Source organism: Aspergillus tanneri (assembly GCF_003426965.1).
Source record: "Aspergillus tanneri strain NIH1004 chromosome Unknown AapTan_1_pilon_pilon_pilon, whole genome shotgun sequence".
In the NCBI taxonomy this organism is placed as follows: Eukaryota; Fungi; Ascomycota; class Eurotiomycetes; order Eurotiales; family Aspergillaceae; genus Aspergillus; species Aspergillus tanneri.
In genome coordinates this window covers 3,603,909-3,619,842 of record NW_022984628.1, presented here as the reverse complement: position 1 = coordinate 3,619,842, position 15,934 = coordinate 3,603,909, and the positions used below count along the sequence as shown (strand labels likewise).

At 52.1% G+C, this 15,934-nt stretch overlaps 8 protein-coding genes across 8 annotated transcripts; 4 read left to right on the top strand and 4 right to left on the bottom strand.

The window, feature by feature from the left end:
* Positions 1 to 138: 138 nt before the first annotated feature.
* ATNIH1004_003186 (uncharacterized protein) lies at positions 139 to 1,587 on the bottom strand (the record flags this gene model as incomplete). Its single annotated transcript, XM_033567865.1, has 3 exons — positions 139 to 1,016; positions 1,078 to 1,279; positions 1,390 to 1,587. 3 exons carry the CDS (start codon positions 1,585 to 1,587, stop codon positions 139 to 141), a joined length of 1,278 nt encoding a protein of 425 aa, XP_033429860.1.
* A 703-nt stretch (positions 1,588 to 2,290) lies between these two features.
* On the bottom strand, positions 2,291 to 3,368 carry ATNIH1004_003185 (uncharacterized protein; the record flags this gene model as incomplete). The annotated part of the gene is made up of 4 exons (XM_033567864.1): positions 2,291 to 2,590; positions 2,649 to 3,032; positions 3,119 to 3,252; positions 3,320 to 3,368. The coding sequence occupies 4 exons, from the start codon at positions 3,366 to 3,368 to the stop codon at positions 2,291 to 2,293; spliced, it is 867 nt and encodes a 288-aa protein (XP_033429859.1).
* Positions 3,369 to 4,039: 671 nt separating this feature from the next.
* On the top strand, positions 4,040 to 5,900 carry ATNIH1004_003184 (uncharacterized protein; the record flags this gene model as incomplete). Its single annotated transcript, XM_033567863.1, has 3 exons — positions 4,040 to 4,128; positions 4,192 to 5,350; positions 5,397 to 5,900. The coding sequence occupies 3 exons, from the start codon at positions 4,040 to 4,042 to the stop codon at positions 5,898 to 5,900; spliced, it is 1,752 nt and encodes a 583-aa protein (XP_033429858.1).
* Positions 5,901 to 6,259: 359 nt separating this feature from the next.
* Positions 6,260 to 7,868, bottom strand: ATNIH1004_003183 (uncharacterized protein; the record flags this gene model as incomplete). Its single annotated transcript, XM_033567862.1, has 3 exons — positions 6,260 to 6,706; positions 6,788 to 7,202; positions 7,288 to 7,868. 3 exons carry the CDS (start codon positions 7,866 to 7,868, stop codon positions 6,260 to 6,262), a joined length of 1,443 nt encoding a protein of 480 aa, XP_033429857.1.
* Positions 7,869 to 8,162: 294 nt separating this feature from the next.
* CCS1 (copper chaperone CCS1) lies at positions 8,163 to 9,094 on the top strand (the record flags this gene model as incomplete). The annotated part of the gene is made up of 4 exons (XM_033567861.1): positions 8,163 to 8,180; positions 8,245 to 8,317; positions 8,374 to 8,508; positions 8,577 to 9,094. 4 exons carry the CDS (start codon positions 8,163 to 8,165, stop codon positions 9,092 to 9,094), a joined length of 744 nt encoding a protein of 247 aa, XP_033429856.1.
* A 1,502-nt stretch (positions 9,095 to 10,596) lies between these two features.
* Positions 10,597 to 12,452, top strand: ATNIH1004_003181 (putative PB1 domain protein; the record flags this gene model as incomplete). Its single annotated transcript, XM_033567860.1, has 5 exons — positions 10,597 to 10,611; positions 10,667 to 10,816; positions 10,867 to 11,202; positions 11,258 to 12,364; positions 12,423 to 12,452. The coding sequence occupies 5 exons, from the start codon at positions 10,597 to 10,599 to the stop codon at positions 12,450 to 12,452; spliced, it is 1,638 nt and encodes a 545-aa protein (XP_033429855.1).
* A 265-nt stretch (positions 12,453 to 12,717) lies between these two features.
* Positions 12,718 to 14,009, top strand: ATNIH1004_003180 (putative SNARE protein (Ufe1); the record flags this gene model as incomplete). The annotated part of the gene is made up of 4 exons (XM_033567859.1): positions 12,718 to 12,840; positions 12,894 to 13,693; positions 13,752 to 13,957; positions 14,005 to 14,009. 4 exons carry the CDS (start codon positions 12,718 to 12,720, stop codon positions 14,007 to 14,009), a joined length of 1,134 nt encoding a protein of 377 aa, XP_033429854.1.
* Positions 14,010 to 14,378: 369 nt separating this feature from the next.
* On the bottom strand, positions 14,379 to 15,868 carry GOT1L1_2 (aspartate aminotransferase; the record flags this gene model as incomplete). Its single annotated transcript, XM_033567858.1, has 4 exons — positions 14,379 to 14,474; positions 14,534 to 15,382; positions 15,448 to 15,576; positions 15,629 to 15,868. 4 exons carry the CDS (start codon positions 15,866 to 15,868, stop codon positions 14,379 to 14,381), a joined length of 1,314 nt encoding a protein of 437 aa, XP_033429853.1.
* Between the last annotated feature and the right edge of the window lie 66 nt (positions 15,869 to 15,934).

Here is a 15,934-nt window from a genome sequence, read left to right as displayed (position 1 = left end):
ACCCACAGGACAGGATAGAAGGTTTTAACTTGGGAGGAATAATGTATCAGATAAGATAGAAAGTTAGAACGGCTTTTTATTCTTATTCCTATTGTTAATGTTGTTATATATACACGTATACTACATCGACATGTCTATTTAGAGTCCTCCGCCAAATCCAACGGGTCGACGTCTCCCGCCGTTCTCGGGAATAATCGTCATGACCTTGTAGATTTTTCCCATCCCACCGCCGCCTTTCTCGACGAGTCTCTTCCAGCTGCTTTCCACCGTCTTCCGCTTTTCGTCGTCTTGGATTCCCTTGAGTAATTGCTGCACCCGCTCCGTGATACCCATACTCTGTAGAAAGTCCCCCTGCTCCACAGGCCCGTGAACTTCCACACCGTCACTGGCTTCAATAGCTGCTTCCGCTAACGACGTGAAATCAACGTCGGCGCTGACATCAACCTGCCCAGGAGAAGAAAGCGGGGGCACCTTTTTGTGATTCTGGATGCCGCGAAGGGAGTTGATCGGGATTGTCGACATAGGTCCATAGTCCATGATCAAGGCCGCGCCTGACGGAACACGCTTCACAGGTGCAGCGGTGCCCTTTCGAGAGGCTGTTCGAGGAGGCTGCGACGATCCTCCGATCCGGCGGGCAAAGTCGGATGCATAGATGCGGCTTTCCGGGCTGATTTCAATGGTGGAGCCAGACTGGGCCTTCAGCGCGCGGTACCTCTCTGATATCTCTGTAATCACCAGGGACGATGGCGTCGAAGCTTTCGCCAATGTGAGCGTAAACTCCGGCTCTCCTGGCCGGTTTTCCTCCACGGCTTTTGGGTTCAGTGTGACCATCAGTTCACGCCATTGGGGCGTGTTGCTGGGTTTGAGGGGCTCGTTCAATTTAACAGGTCCGGTAGGTGTCATGATCTCCCTCTCCCGAGGTGCATCTTCCGGCGCAGGAGGAATCGACTCAAAGGCATGCATTGGGAGTGCGTCAAAGAATTCATGGGCGAAAATGAAGGGCATCTTGTCCTCCTCTGTTGTACATAGCTCAGCAAAGTCGCAGTTAACAGCATCCCATGCCCTCCGGGAGCTCACCATGAGGCAGTAACCGTATATCCTCCACCCAAACCACGGGAACATCAAAGTACTTGCTAGTACTCCTGTGGCCGACGTCAGTTTCCTCCATGGGTGCATCGCCACAGAGAAGCCGTTTCTGCACCTCCCGAAGCGTAGGACTAGCTTCCACCAGATAAATGCCTTCAATGCTCGACGTAAAGGTTTTGAAATTCCGGAATGTCTGTCCGTCCAGACGTTAACAGATGCCACAAAGACTAGACATGGCGCTAGGCCAGACGCGAGACTCACACGCAATATATCATCCATTAATGTCCCCTTTCCCGGTCCTACCTCCATTAACTGCACTCCACTGCGTTTTCGGCCTTGCGCGATCCATTCTGCTATCGTCCATACGCCAACCAGTTCCCCGAAAACCTGGGATATTTCCGGCGACGTGACAAAGTCTCCTTTTTTCCCAAACACCTCCCCTTCACCTTCGGGTCGGGTCGTATAATAGCCACCTTCTGGGGAAGTAAGGACTTGGCGCATAAATGATGCAATTGGGATCGGTCCTGTTACCTTTTTCGAAGGTTCTCCGTTAGCGAACGGCTTTTCTAGCCAAACTGAGGATGTAGCTCAATTACTTTGATCGCATTGGCTAGAGTTCGAGCTAATGGTGTGGACCACTCTCGTGTGTCAAATGTCGAGGTCCATCGTCGCGATCCAAGAATCAGCGTTCGGTTGGGGTATCTCTGGACGATCTGGGTCAAGGCACGCCTGCTTCCATGATTCATGTTGGCGAGTGGCGAACCTAGATCCGACCAAAGGTGAAGGATTTGATCGAGAACAGCGTCTACGAAGTGTCACGGAAGAATGGCGATTGAATCTCTCCATCTCCGCAAAAGTTCCCGCATCACGTGATTCATATGAAGCTCTTTCTCTACTGGTGATCGTATATGCGTTTCATGAGTATTTTCAACGGCCAAATGAATGCTTGCTGATATTCATACATGTCATGATGGTAGACAAAAGTACACGCAATTATCTAAACAACTGTAGCCTCCAAACCACAGACTAGAAGAAACCTCGATGTCACTATTCTCCCCTGCGAACAGACTCTGGGAGGACATCGAAACTGACGGCTCGCACAGCTCCTTTTTTTTGTCCATCGATAGCAGGAAGCCTGTCATCTCAAGGCGATGGGCAGCGCTTATCGGTTCCAATTTCCCCGACCCTTAATTTCTGAGCGGCGTCAATGGATCATTTGATCGCTGTAAAGGCTATGTTCGTTGGTATCTTGGTTCATATTCCGGCCGCCTCTTCCCTGGTTTCGACCCCTAAAGTTCCGACGGTTATTGCGAGCATTTCCCCGAGCATCACCGCTCTGTTCACCAAAACCATAGCTTCCATCTTGGATTGTGGGGTCGGCTCCACGTTGTACATGGCGCTGCCGGTCTGCTTGTTCTCGTTGCTTGCTAAAGGAGGAAGATTGAGCATTTTGAAGGCTTGGGCCGGCTGGTTTCATTCGCAACGAAAGAATTAAACCATCAGCCTTTGTAGACGTTAGCTCCAGTCCCGGCATTACAATCTCCTAGGGGAATAAAGCTCACCCTCTGGTTATGAAAATTAGCAATGGCGTTCTCGGCCGCCCATTTTTCGGCGAATGTAATCTCTGCGGTCACGGTAGGATGTTGCGAGGTCACCCAACACCTCAATATCTTCCCTGACATAGGCTCAATTGTCGACTGTATATCTGCAGCGGTGGTCCCGGCGGCGAAGTTGCTCCCAATGACCACAAAAGGCCCCGATGTTCCCCGTATGCTCATCCCACTAGGCCCATCCCGAATTGTTGCTTGTCTGCTGGCAGGATTGAGGGCCGAAATCAGACGTTCCTCATCGGGGCGACGTTTTTGGCTTGATAGACCTCCTCGTACAGGCGCCGACGAGACACGTTTGGCTTTTCTAGACTTGACAGAAGCAGTAGAGGTGGAGCGCTAAAGGTTCATCGACGAAAAATCCCGGATATTAGCCATTCTTGCGATGAAACCCTGGGCAGAAAATCTTTTGTCGCTGGAATTACCTTGGCCACACCAATCCGACTCGCCAAACTCCCCGCCGTCGCATTCTGTGCCTTGGGGTTGGTGCCGGCTGAGCTCAGTCGGTTTTTCCCAAGGATCCTGTTGGCAAGTTCCTCGTTTCTTTTCTTCTGGCGATCTGCGAAACAGCGCCCAAGTCAGTGACCTTCCGTGCAGAGAGTGGTTGAGCTGCGCGGAGCTCTTACCAGCGTTGATAATTTGGTTGAAAGAGACAGCTTCCTGGCCGGTGGCCATGATGACGGAAGGGCAGAGTCGGGACACAGCTAACGCAAAAGGTGGAAAGCGATGAGACAGTAAGGGAAAGTCCTCTAAAATACGCCAAAAGCTCTGGATCGGAATCAGAAGAGAAAAATCGCACCTTGGGAGCGGCTGTACAAGGAAGGGGAACTGAGCGAAAGAAGAAGTCGGAGTTCGGCTTGGATGGATCCATAGAATTTCATTTCCTTGCTTCCACTGTCGGACGCTGCACAACACCAAATGGACCGCGCATCGCGCTCGCCATGCCCGCCCAGTGCATGTCGCAGTGGATCCCTGAGATCGACTTATTCCTATTCGCGTGTGTGTCGTTATATCTAGAGTAGTAAATTATGGGTGCTTCTTCTCCGGATACGCTTCTTGGGGCAGGAACGATGCTGAGGGGAAAGATGGACTGGAAGCTGGGAACCAGCCTGGCCCAGCTGTTCCAGTGGCCTCTTTCCTCTGTCCGACATTGCAATCCCATCCAGTCCAACGTTCTTCCGATTTTACCTGCACGTTGCTGGCTGTCTGTTTTTGCGTCTCGGTCTTCCTCATCTATCTCTACTGAGCCTCTTCCCGAGTCTCAGTCAGATATTGGCTTCACTGTTTCCTATCAAATTGCGCCTCCCTTACGCATCTTTCGCCTGTAGATCGACTGTTTGGACAAGATGACCTCACACAATCATGGGGTTGGGGTGGACAGACGCTATCAGACGCTGCCTCTCTCTGCGGGCGTCTCGTCGGCAAGAAGGGCTCGGTAAGACTCCTGTAGTTAGGTAGTTTGCCTTGCTTGATTATATTGTTGACATGTTCGTCATAGGGGCACTGTGCCCTCCAACTCTACACCGACGTGTGAGGAAAGTATTCATTATCCCGTGTTTAATCCGCGAGACCCTCGACACAACCCAACGGCTCATACCTCCTCGTGGCTTGAGGATAATTATTACCCTTCGGAGACATCTAAGCTCCCAGGCTCCATGAACTGGATGCAAAGCTTGTCCAAGAGATCTTTACGCAAAGCACGGTCCGGACTTCTGGCTCTCAGATCCGGGATGCAGAGGCGTTCTGTGGCCGACTCTCGTTACAATGGCGACATCTCGATGGCCTGTCCTTGGTCTGAGAACAGGTCAAACCAACAAGAGAATAGGTTTCCGTCAACAATATCAGAGGCCAGCACAGAAGAGGACTTAGAATTCGGGTCCCATCTCTATCGAACACACTGCAGATATCCTGTCTTGACTTGTGACCCGGATAGGCCGGTACCCAAGTCTCTACTCTCCTCTACATCGGCTGAGGCTTCTCCCCTCCAGGAAAGGACTGAAGGGTCGTCTAATTTGCCAACGTCGGTTCTCACAGAGACAGTGCCAAATACCCTTCCGCCAGTGCTATCCGATGAGAACTCTATAGAACCGGAATCATCTCCATCCAGTAAGCATGAAAACAGGTCGGGATGCAATTCTATCACCAGCAAATTACAAACATCAGACAATATTGAGCCGAAATCGAGCTTGACATCCAGTAGCTCCTCGGAGTCAGGCATTCCACCGACCACAGCCGCCGCAAGCACGAGCTCTGGCTGTGTATCTAGCCCCGTCGATGAATCAAAGAGCGCTGAAGTTGAAGAAACCGGAGATCAACTACTTGTTGCAGATTCTTCACCTTCAAGTGATTACCCTTCTGGACACGAGAACCCCGAATCCCACGCCCCGGTCGAGGAAGGAACGGCGGTCAGACATTCCCGCGAATCTGACGCCTCCGAGGTTAAAGACATCGACCTTATGATGGACTCTCTAGGGGCCTTGGATCACCTCAACTCTCAGAGTGGCCAGACTCCTTGCCGGGATGAGCAAGTGGATGAGCACGATATCAATAGGCCAACCGCATCCCCTGGGCATGCATCAACAGAATCTGGAACCCCGGCCGACGTGTCAAATGTCGAAAGAGAGTCGTCCCATATCAACCTGGGAAGACAATCCGATGTGCGTTAGTCCGTCACACATACCCAGGCAATACTAATTTCACTAGAGTATCAGGCTCCAAGTTCAAACCGGGCGTTGGAATCGTCATCTGCCAGCTAGACTTGGTGGCACCAACTTAGTGGACCCGCCTGATTTCTTTCGCGATCAAGCAGCATGGTCAAACCGTCCCAGCGAAGATTGTACGACTACTGACATCACGTCGGAGTCGAATATCCTATGGACGCCTGTTGATAATGCGGAACTAACGTCCTTGGCATCCCTGGGGGACGAATATTTTCTTGTCGATGGAAAAACAGACGGCTTCTACCCGGATCGAGGTGACAACCCTACAAAGGCTGAGCGACGGCTCGTTGGTGATAGCAGTATGGGCAGTGGATATGGCCTTGATCGCAATTCATCGGCTCAAACGCAAGATATCCCCGAAACCTTCGAGCCGGTAGAACCCGTGCACCTACGACTACGGCCTTGCCCACGAGACCGGGATACTAGCGACTCGGCTGACGACTATCAGGTTACGTACCCCTTGTTTATGAGATACTACCTCTCCTGAAGGCCTTCTCCGTGGAAGGGCCGTTCATCTACCGAACCAAACAGTATTCGATCGTTCTTTTGGCTCTTGGTGTATACGAAAAGATATGTCGCGGTATGGCCATTGGAGCATGACATCAGACTATACATCGTTAAGGGCCTCCCGTATGATTCTACACCCGGTCCTGCAAAGTCTGTATTTAATAGGCAATCTGTGCGGAGGACACTGTTTTTCCGGAGACCATTCCTTGAATAACCAGCCGTTAGCAAGTACTGTAGCAATTGGACATTATAGAAACCTCTGTGCTAGCACCAAAGGATGGAGTAGATAGTATACATGACGATGTGCGATCTCAGAGAGCAGTATAACCCCGGTAGAGCCTAGCCCAAACGTAACGTGAAGCCCGCCCCAGTCTCCCCGGCGTCACCACCAGATTGACCACCAAATACACTGGCAAAGTCCAGCTTTGGGGCATCCTGGCCGCGTTTCGGCGCCTCTGGGGTTTCTCGGCGCCTCCGCTTCTCCATTCCGGCCTTGGAGGGAAAGGTAGGGAACATCTCCTTTGGCTTGGGGCGAGGGTCTTCCCGGAAGTATTGGTGGGAGAGACATTCCTGGGCGGTGGGACGTGAGGCGGGATTCAACGCCAGGAGAGAGGAGAGAAGATGGAGCCCGGCATTCGTCAAGAAGGGGAATTTGGAGCGAGGCAACAATGGCAAACCGCTCGATGAATCAGACGAAAACGGTGGAAGACGGAGGGATTTTGCATTTGGAAGGGATCGAAAGCCAGGCCATGTTTGCGGTGTGGGAGGACCAGTGAGGGCGAAAATCTAGGGGTGGGATGCCTTGTATCAGCACTGTCACATACGAATCAAGAAAAAAAGACACATTCAGAGAGGGACATGGTATACCTTAGACACCTGGTCAACTTCATTCTTCCCTTGCAGCAACGGCTCCTTGGTCAAAAGCTCCCCGAATATACACCCGATACTCCACAGATCAATCTCGGTGCCGTACTTCTCAGCCCCCAGGAGCAACTCGGGCGACCGGTACCACAATGTCACGACCAGCTGGGTCAATTTGGGCGGCGGATCGCCATAGTACCGAGCCATGCCAAAGTCGGCGATCTTAAGCTCGCCGCGATTGTTCATGAGGAGATTGGAGGTCTTGAGATCACGGTGCATGATCCATTGCGAGTGGAGGAAGTTCAGTCCGGAGAGGACCTGAAGCATGAGGGTTTTGATTTCCGACGGGAGGAATGGTTCGCGCATGTCATCGAGGAGGGTTTTGAGATCGTGTTCGAGGAAGTCCATGACGAGGAAGACGCTATTCACAATTTAGTCATTTCATTTCTTCCTTTCTGTGGTCTGAAAGGAGGGAACGATGGGAGGGGATGGGACTATTCGCGTACTCATCCAATTTATTGCCCACGACAATCTCACGCAAGTAAACGACATTCGTATGACGCGCCTCCATTAACGTTTGAATCTCTCGTAGTCCCGTCACAGGGAACCCGTCCGGCGAGTTCTCCATCTTGAGTTTTTTCAGGGCCACGATTTCACCGTTCGTGATCTCCTTCGCTCTGCTAACCCAGCCATACGAGCCCTCCTCGATGTGATTGAGACGTTCGAAATTATCCACATGGCGACAGGGACCCCATCCCTGTCTAGGGAAGCGAAGGAGCTTCGACTTGCCCTCTTGTGGTTTGGCATTTGCGGGCTCGGAAGATTCTAATTGCTGCTGTGTCTGTTGCTCTTGCGGCCCATTGGATAGCCGTCGGCGTTTCTTGGGAGGAGCGTCCGTGTCGCCATTTGCTTCTGGGGGGACGGGAGCTTGGGATGGTGGATTTTGTTGCTGTTGCTCTTGTTGTTGCTCGAGCTGACGTTGTTTTTCGGCTTTGGCGCGTCGTTTCTCTAACTTTTCCCGTTTGCGTTGGGCGATGAGAGCTTCCGTCTCAGGGTCGTCTTCGGCCCATCGAGATTTCGAGGACATGGTCTGAGGGGGAATGGGGTCGTCGAATTAATTCATCTATTCAATAGACTGGATATCTGGTAGGCTTTGATTGATTCAGAAAGGTTGGCAGGAAGATGGTTGAGAAAGACGGATGCGGCAGTGATTGGATGACGCTATCGGTGATTTCAAAGCATCCCCGCCTTGGTTTCTGCAAGTCTCCAACAGTCTACTTCCACACTTCCTTCAGGATTTAATTTCTGTGGCGTATAACAGTGCTGAATCGACTGTTTCCTCTATCTTGGTTCTCTCGTGCATGAATTCGCGTATTTCATCATGATCGAGCCCTTCCAGGTCGGTCCGCCACCTCTCTATCTATGCGGCTGTCAAGAACGAGACATGCTGACTGAACCCCCAGACGACGTTCGCGGTCCCCATGACCTGCGATGGCTGCGTGAAAGATGTCTCCTCTGCTCTGAAGAAAATCGAAGGTATGGATGGGCCATTTCCATCGGTATTCGAGAACCAGACCGTTGACCAATCCTAGGAATCAACAAAGTCGAAGCCAACCTGAAAGATCAGCTCGTATTCATCGAGGGCACTGCTCCGCCTAGTTCTATCGTTACCGCTATTCAAGCTACAGGTCGAGATGCGATTCTACGGGGCAGTGGAGCCTCCAACAGTACGTGGGAATAAGTCTTGGGCGGGCTTCTACGACGGGGCTAATACGAATGACGAACCTCTCCACAGGCTCGGCGGTCTGCATCCTCGAAACCCATTCGACGACGGTCTCCAATAAGATTCGGGGGTTGGCGCGCATGGTACAAGTCTCCTCGAACTTGACCCTGGTGGATCTGACCATCAACGGGCTGGCGCCGGGACAATACTGGGCGACGATACGACAGGCAGGGGATATCTCGCAGGGGGCGGCATCGACGGGGGGCATTTGGGAGGCGCTGACATCGACTGTTCTAGGGAACGAGAAAGCCAAGGAGCCTCGTGGAGTGTTTGGGCAAGTGGATGTCGACGAGAAGGGACGCGGGAACGTGTTTCTAGATCGGCCGGTGGCGATTTGGGAGATGATTGGGCGCAGTATGGTGGTATCGAAGTCGAAGGAGGGTCCGTTCCGCAAGGACGAGGCCGACACGCTGGTTGGGGTAATTGCTCGCAGTGCGGGCGTATGGGATAACGATAAGACGGTGTGCTCCTGCTCGGGGAAGAATGTCTGGCAAGAGCGACAGGAGCAGGTGGCTCAGGGGATGGTCTAATTGGATAGGGATAGAATAGGGGATAGGGGATAGATAGGTACCTATTACTTTGGTACTACATACTTGTTCCGCTGATCGGTATTACCTGCAAGATGCATGGCTTTCACCTGACCATTCGACGTATGCAGGCGAGTGAGATAAAAATACTCGCAATCCGACGATCATTGGATACTGGAGGGGGATTCCAGGAGATCAATGCCGAGTCGACATCTGCAAGCGCCGTGGCGGGGCGTCTCTATGCTGTAGGAGGTACAGAGTACTTGTATGTATAGGTACTGATGGATGGATGAATAAATGAATGGATGAATGGATGTATATAAAGTGTCTACATCCATCTGATGTTCATACTGCATGTCCTCAAAGGCTCAAGATAATGAGAGAATCGGAGAGCTGAGAGAATTAAGAGATGAATTCCTCTATGTGACAGCCCCCTGCAGGCGCCAATCACACCCAGGGTTCCCCTCTTCGGTTTATTTTTGTCACTCTGCACTAAATATTACTTACTCTGTGAGGTAAGAAGACATCTTTTCCTTCTCTTGTGCCTGTCGGTTCCTTGCTGCTGCATCGTCTCTCTGCACACTAACTGCTATACACTAACTGCTATACACTAACTGCTATCCCTCCTCCTATCCTATCCTTGCCACCGTTTTTTTTTTTTTTGGTCTTCCTGGTTTTTGCCTTTAATTTTTTTTTTTTTTTTTTTTTTTTTTTTTTTTTTTTTTTTTTCCCTGTTCTTCTGGTTCGTCGCAAACCTATTCCATCTCCTCCTTTTGCCCCACTATATACTTCTCAACCGTTCAGCCGAAGTACAACCAAAGATTCTCTCCTTCTATCTCTCTCTCGGTCTCTCTCTCTTTCTCTACTCCTAGATCCTGAGTTCCTATCCAATCCCAATATCCAATCCTCTGACGACTAAACAAGATTCAATCGGTCCTCTCAGTGACCTGCGGTGGCATGTGGATGTGGATCGGACCACGCCATTCTCGGTATCTGCTTGTCATAACCACTAGCGTCCATTCTTGGAGAATTGACCCCAGTGATCTAATTATATATCCAAGCGATCTCTCCACTCAACGTCCATAATCCATAGGGTTGCGTTGCGCTTGGTCCATCGTCACCACAAGTGGCACGCACTCGGTCTTCCCGGCAGATATCACCTCCCTTCCCTTCCGCTCAATCGACCCCTCCTCCCCCTACAGCTGCTGGGATTCTTGGCCTCGTTAATTATAACCACCCCTGCTCTAGACGGGGTCGAGGGGGAAAAAAATAACTAATCGGTCCATTTCTTGGCTGCCGCAGCCCATATATATTTATCGACTCCGGCTGACATCCCTCCGTGAGGCCTGTCGGGCATCTCCTCGTCCAGCGGAGCGGTGGCTGTACCTCTTTGGGCGTCCCTGCATCCGGTTGTCATAGACCAGATTGTGGGGGATTAACAGGCACGAAATACCCTCCCCAAGCCTCCTACACAGGCGGAGCGGAAGTACACATCCCCAGGGAGAATGTCCCTGAAGCAGGTATGGCTAGAAATATTCCCATTGATAGGAGACGACGGTCCCTGACGGGATGTAGGAGATCGAGACATGGGTACTGGCCCTCGAACACTATGACAATCAGGAGTTTGAAGACGCCCTCCATGTCTTTAATTCCATTGCCGATACGTCCAAGATTTGTTTCAACTGCGGCGTGATTTATGCCACCCTGGGTGAGCATGAAAAGGCGGTATGCGTATTGTTTTGGATTTGTACCACCTGAGGTGCTGACGGATGTAGGTTGAGTGTTACCAGCGCGCCGTCAGTCTGGACCAGTACCTCGCCATTGCATACTTTCAGGAGGGAGTGTCGAACTTTCTGCTAGGTGACTTTGAAGAAGCGTTAGCGAATTTCAATGACACCCTGCTCTACCTCCGGGGTAACACCTCCATTGATTATGAGCAGTTGGGTCTCAAATTCCGGCTCTTCTCGTGCGAGGTCCTCTTCAACCGTGGTCTGTGCTACATTTACCTGCGGCAGATGACTCCCGGCATGCAGGATCTCGAGTATGCCGCAAAGGAGAAAGTCACGCCAGATCACAGGGTTATCAACGATGCGATCCGAGAACGAGCCGAGGTATGGCCTCGCTATCCGGCCCGACGAATGGAAGTCTGCTAATGTATCCCTGCAGGGCTACACAGTGTTCTCGATCCCTGTGGGGGTCGTGTACCGACCGAACGAGGCCAAGGTCAAGAATCTGAAGACCAAAGACTACCTGGGAAAAGCAAGGCTTATCGCTGCTTCGGACCGAAGTAGTACACCTACCGGACAAGGCGCCGATCACAAACGAGCCCAATCAGTGCTGGACCATCGACCGGGCGAGATATCTCCCCACATTGCAGCCCAGCCAGCGCAGAAGACTGTGGCGAGTCGGACTCGTCAGCACTCGGAACCACCGCTGAACCGTAATCTGTTCCCTCCAACGCCGCCGCCGGACCCGGACAAAGCCAGCGCCAGTAGTCCTGCCAGTAGTCTAGGGCTGAACGGTCGATCAGGGTCTTTCCGTACCGCTCGGCCGCCACGACTGGATCTTGATCGACCGGGAGCCAACATCACTAGTCGCAGTGGTGCAGAAATGGCTGCCTCCGAAATGCCTCGGATCGGAACGACCCGAACGGCGTCCGAACCGCGCGGCCCGTCTTCCCAGGCGTACCCCCGAGGGTTCCAAATGGCGGCGGAACCGACGCGTGGCCGACAAATCGGTCACCGGAGGGGGACAAGTGAGACTGGCTGTCCGACAGGAATTCCCCTAGGGAACGGGGATGATGGTCATAGCATGCTTGCTCGACCGCCCATCATCGCCAATGGGGGACGGCGCGGAGTTCCACGGCAGCAGGAGAGGTATATCGACGAGGAAGAGGAGTTTGTCAGCGAAGCCTGTGAGGAGGACGGCGCTGCAGATGGCGATTTTGAGCTAGTTGGCGGCGCTCAACGACCGACACAATCTTCCGCTCGGAGCTCGAGGCGCGCCAACTCCCGCCGGCCGGAAGTGCGCAAGTTCAGAGTCAAAGTGCACGCGCGTGAAGATACCCGGTATATAATGATCGGGCCAACCGTCGATTTTGGTGAGTTTGAAGGGAGAATCCGGGAAAAGTTTGGATTCCACTGCCTCTTGAAAATCAGAATGCAGGACGAAGGAGATATGATCACGATGGTGGACCAGGAAGATTTAGATCTGCTAGTCATTTCTGCCAAGGAGACAGCCAGGCGAGAGGGCAGTGAGATGGGGAAAATGGAGGTATGTGACAGATTTCTTGATGCTCGCAGAACTGCGAGTAACCACTGACAATGTCTAGATCTGGGTCGAAGAAGTCACTATGATTTAATTTTTGGAGGGATGGCGTCTGTGTGGAATTGCATTGTTGGCATGGTGTTTGCTGCATGTTATACCCTTTCAACGAGTAACGTTATATATGTATATAAATATCGATTGATTTCTGTCTGATAATCCTCCATACTTCAGAGAACTCGATTTGTAGATCAGATTAGATAGGGCTTACAGGTCACGGGACCGGCATTGTTGACAGCATCTCCAATTCCCCCCCACAGCCATCCCTCCTCTTCCTCCTCCCCAACATCATCCACGACATCATGACAGATCTAACCGTGGAGTTTTCCCGTCTCTGCCAGGAGAAGGGGAGTGTCCCAATTCCTCCCACACGCTACCTCGCGGCCGAAAAGGCCGACGAGTTCCTCAAAGAAGCACACCGCATCGTGAGCGCTCACCACCACTACCAAACACCACTCACATGCTAAACCACATCTAGAACTCGCACATCTCCTCTCTTCTCAGATATCTCTATTCGATCCGACCTTCTTACCTCTCCATCGCCCCCTCTCGTCCCACTACCGCCACGCCGTCCCGCAGCGCCGCCGCTGCGTCCGCCGACCAGAAATCCAAACCCCTCTCTGAATCCGACCGCGACAACATTGACGCCTCCACCTCGCTCCTCCTCCACGACCTCAGCAGCTCCATCTCCACGCTTTCATCCGCCGAGGCCCTCCGCCAGGACACCCAGTCCGGTCTTCTTCGAAAACGATACGGCCATGGCGGAGCTGCCGGACGACTTCTCTGGAAATGGGCGGGCGGTGGTGCCCTTTCTTCTCCCTCCTCCTCATCCGCTACATCTGGGGATAATTCAGGGAAAAGCGAGGAGCAGGTCCGCGACGAAGAAGTCGAGAAGACCTCCAAGACGGTGCGGGAGAATGTGCTCTGGTTTCTGCGACGGGGGCTGGAAGATGCGGTTGCGTTGCAGCGCGGGATGGTCGAGAGACGAATTGAGCGGGTACGCGAGAAAGAGAAGAGTGTGCTGTATAAAGCTGCTGCTGGTGGGGGTGGTGTTGGGTCCACGGGTAGATCCAAAGGTCTTTCTTCCGTTGGGGGTGGAAATCCGCTCGGCGATGGGGATAGCGGTGGTAGCTATATCTATGAGAAACCGCGGTCGACGGTGAATGAAGACGAAGTCAAAGCGATTGAGGCGGAGCTTTCTCCGGAGCAGTTGCAGTTATTTGCCGAGGAGAATGATTCAATGGTTAAGTATTATGAAGATACATTGAGTAAAGTCCAGTATGTTTTATTTACCATTCCTTGTTTTTTCATGACGATACTAATTAAGGCGCTGCAGAAATGCTGAAAAATCTCTATTAGAGATCTCCTCGCTCCAGCAAACGCTGGTATCACATCTCTCCACCCAGGAGGAATACATTGGTCAATTGGCGACGGATGCATCGAACACGCACACCAATATCGGACAGGGGAATAAGGAGTTGAAACGCGCGACAGAGCAACGGAGTATCGCGCAGGCGTTGTTCTGGGGGACGGTTGGACTGTGTACGTGGTTGGTGATTTGGGATCTGGTATTTTAATCTCGATCTGAGATTGATGCTGTGAATTGCACCTATCCTATCTTATTCTACTCGGGTAATAAGAGAGATGGTATGACACATACCACGTGTATAAATATACAAGAGCCCTTCAATTGAATTAGAATGATTCTTAGGATACGGCTATCCTCTCTTTGTAGTATGGATATACAGGTGTTCTAAGTTTGTTGGGTGTTTTTAACTTGTTTACGGATTGATTGGATGCTATTCTCAGGAATACAGTTATCTTAATCTTACTAGATATCGCTGCATCAATATCACTCCGTATACACACATCTATTGTTCACTTATGATCACATGGTAACTCGCTATTTGGATAGACATGAAAGAAAAGAAATAAATGAAAATATTTTGAAAGAAACAGAACACTATGATGTTTCTCGCACTACGCTATCCACCGCCTCTGCAAAGTAATCCAGATTATGCGTATTCAGACCCGCCATGGAGATACGGCCATTCTTAGTCTACCAGGCATTAGTCCAGACCTAATAAGAAAGGCGATGAAAGAAAGGAATAGACTCACCATGTAGACATGCCACTTATCACGCAACAACTTAACCTGCGGCTCGGACAACCCTGTGAAACTGAACATTCCGATCTGATTCGTGATATGTTCCCAAGTCCCGGGGGTTCCCTTGCTCTCGAGACGCTGTCGCAGACCCGTGCGCATCTCCGCAATACGACCACTCATCGTACGGAGATCCTCCTCCCACTGAGCAAATAGGACGGGGTCATTCAGGACCCGACTGGCAATGACGGCGCCGTAGGCAGGAGGATTAGAGATCTCCGACCGCTGGAGGATGGCCAGCTGGCTGGCGATGTTGGCATTGGCGGTCTGGGCCTCCGCACCCGGGGCAGATACGAAATGGAAGGCGCCGGTGCGCTGGCCATAGAGGCCGAAGTTCTTGGCGAATGACTGGGCGACACATAGCTCGAAGCCCTGCTCGATGAAGTAGCGCACCGCCCATGCATCGCGGTTGAGATCGCCCGAGGCGAAGCCCTGATAGGCGGTGTCGAAGAACGGGAACAGGTTGCGTTGGCGCATGACGGCCGCTACTTCTTTCCATTGGTCGCGGGTGAGGTCGACGCCCGTGGGGTTGTGTGCACATGCGTGGAGCAGGATGATGGAGCCGGAGGGAGCGGAGCGTAGAGCGTGGAGCATGCCAGTGAAATCGAGGCCGCGAGTCTTGGGGTCGAAATAGGGGTAGTTGGCGAGGGTGAGGCCGACGTTGGTGAAGATCTGGTGGTGGTTGGCCCAGGTGGGCGAGGAGAGGTAGACCTGGGGTTTAGGATTTGCGGGGTGGAACTTAGAGAGGAAGAGAGCGCCCAAATGTACGGCGCCAGTGCCGGAGATGGTTTGCAGAGTGCATGCCTATTGGAAGGATCAGTTAGTCTCTGACCGGGAAGAAAGGATGCAGGATGGATGAGGTGTAATACTCGTTTCTCACGGATTGCCGGGCTATCGACTCCTAAGATCACTTTCTGCGCGGCGGAGGTGAAACTGGCAAGACCCTTGATAGGGAGGTATTCATAATCGTATCCCTCCTGACTAAGGGCTTCGTTGGCCTGTTCACATCAGATACGTTACAAAAAAAACATGATGATGACGACCACCCACCTTGCGAACGACGGGTAGAATCCAGGGTTTGGCGTTGTTGTCGCGATAGGCGCCGATGACGAGATCGACCTTCTTATCAGAAGGATCCTGGCGATAGGCCTGTGCTAACCCAAAGAGAGGATCCTCGGGGGCAGCAGAGACGGTCGAGGGGGAAAATACGGAGGTGTTGGTGGAACCCATGATGTGCGAGGAGAGGGATGCGAGACGATTGCGGGCGATGGAAGAGGAGGAGGGCGACATGACGAAATAATGGAACGAGGGGGATTTTTAAACGCAGAAGAGAGTCACACCACCGGAGGGGAATCT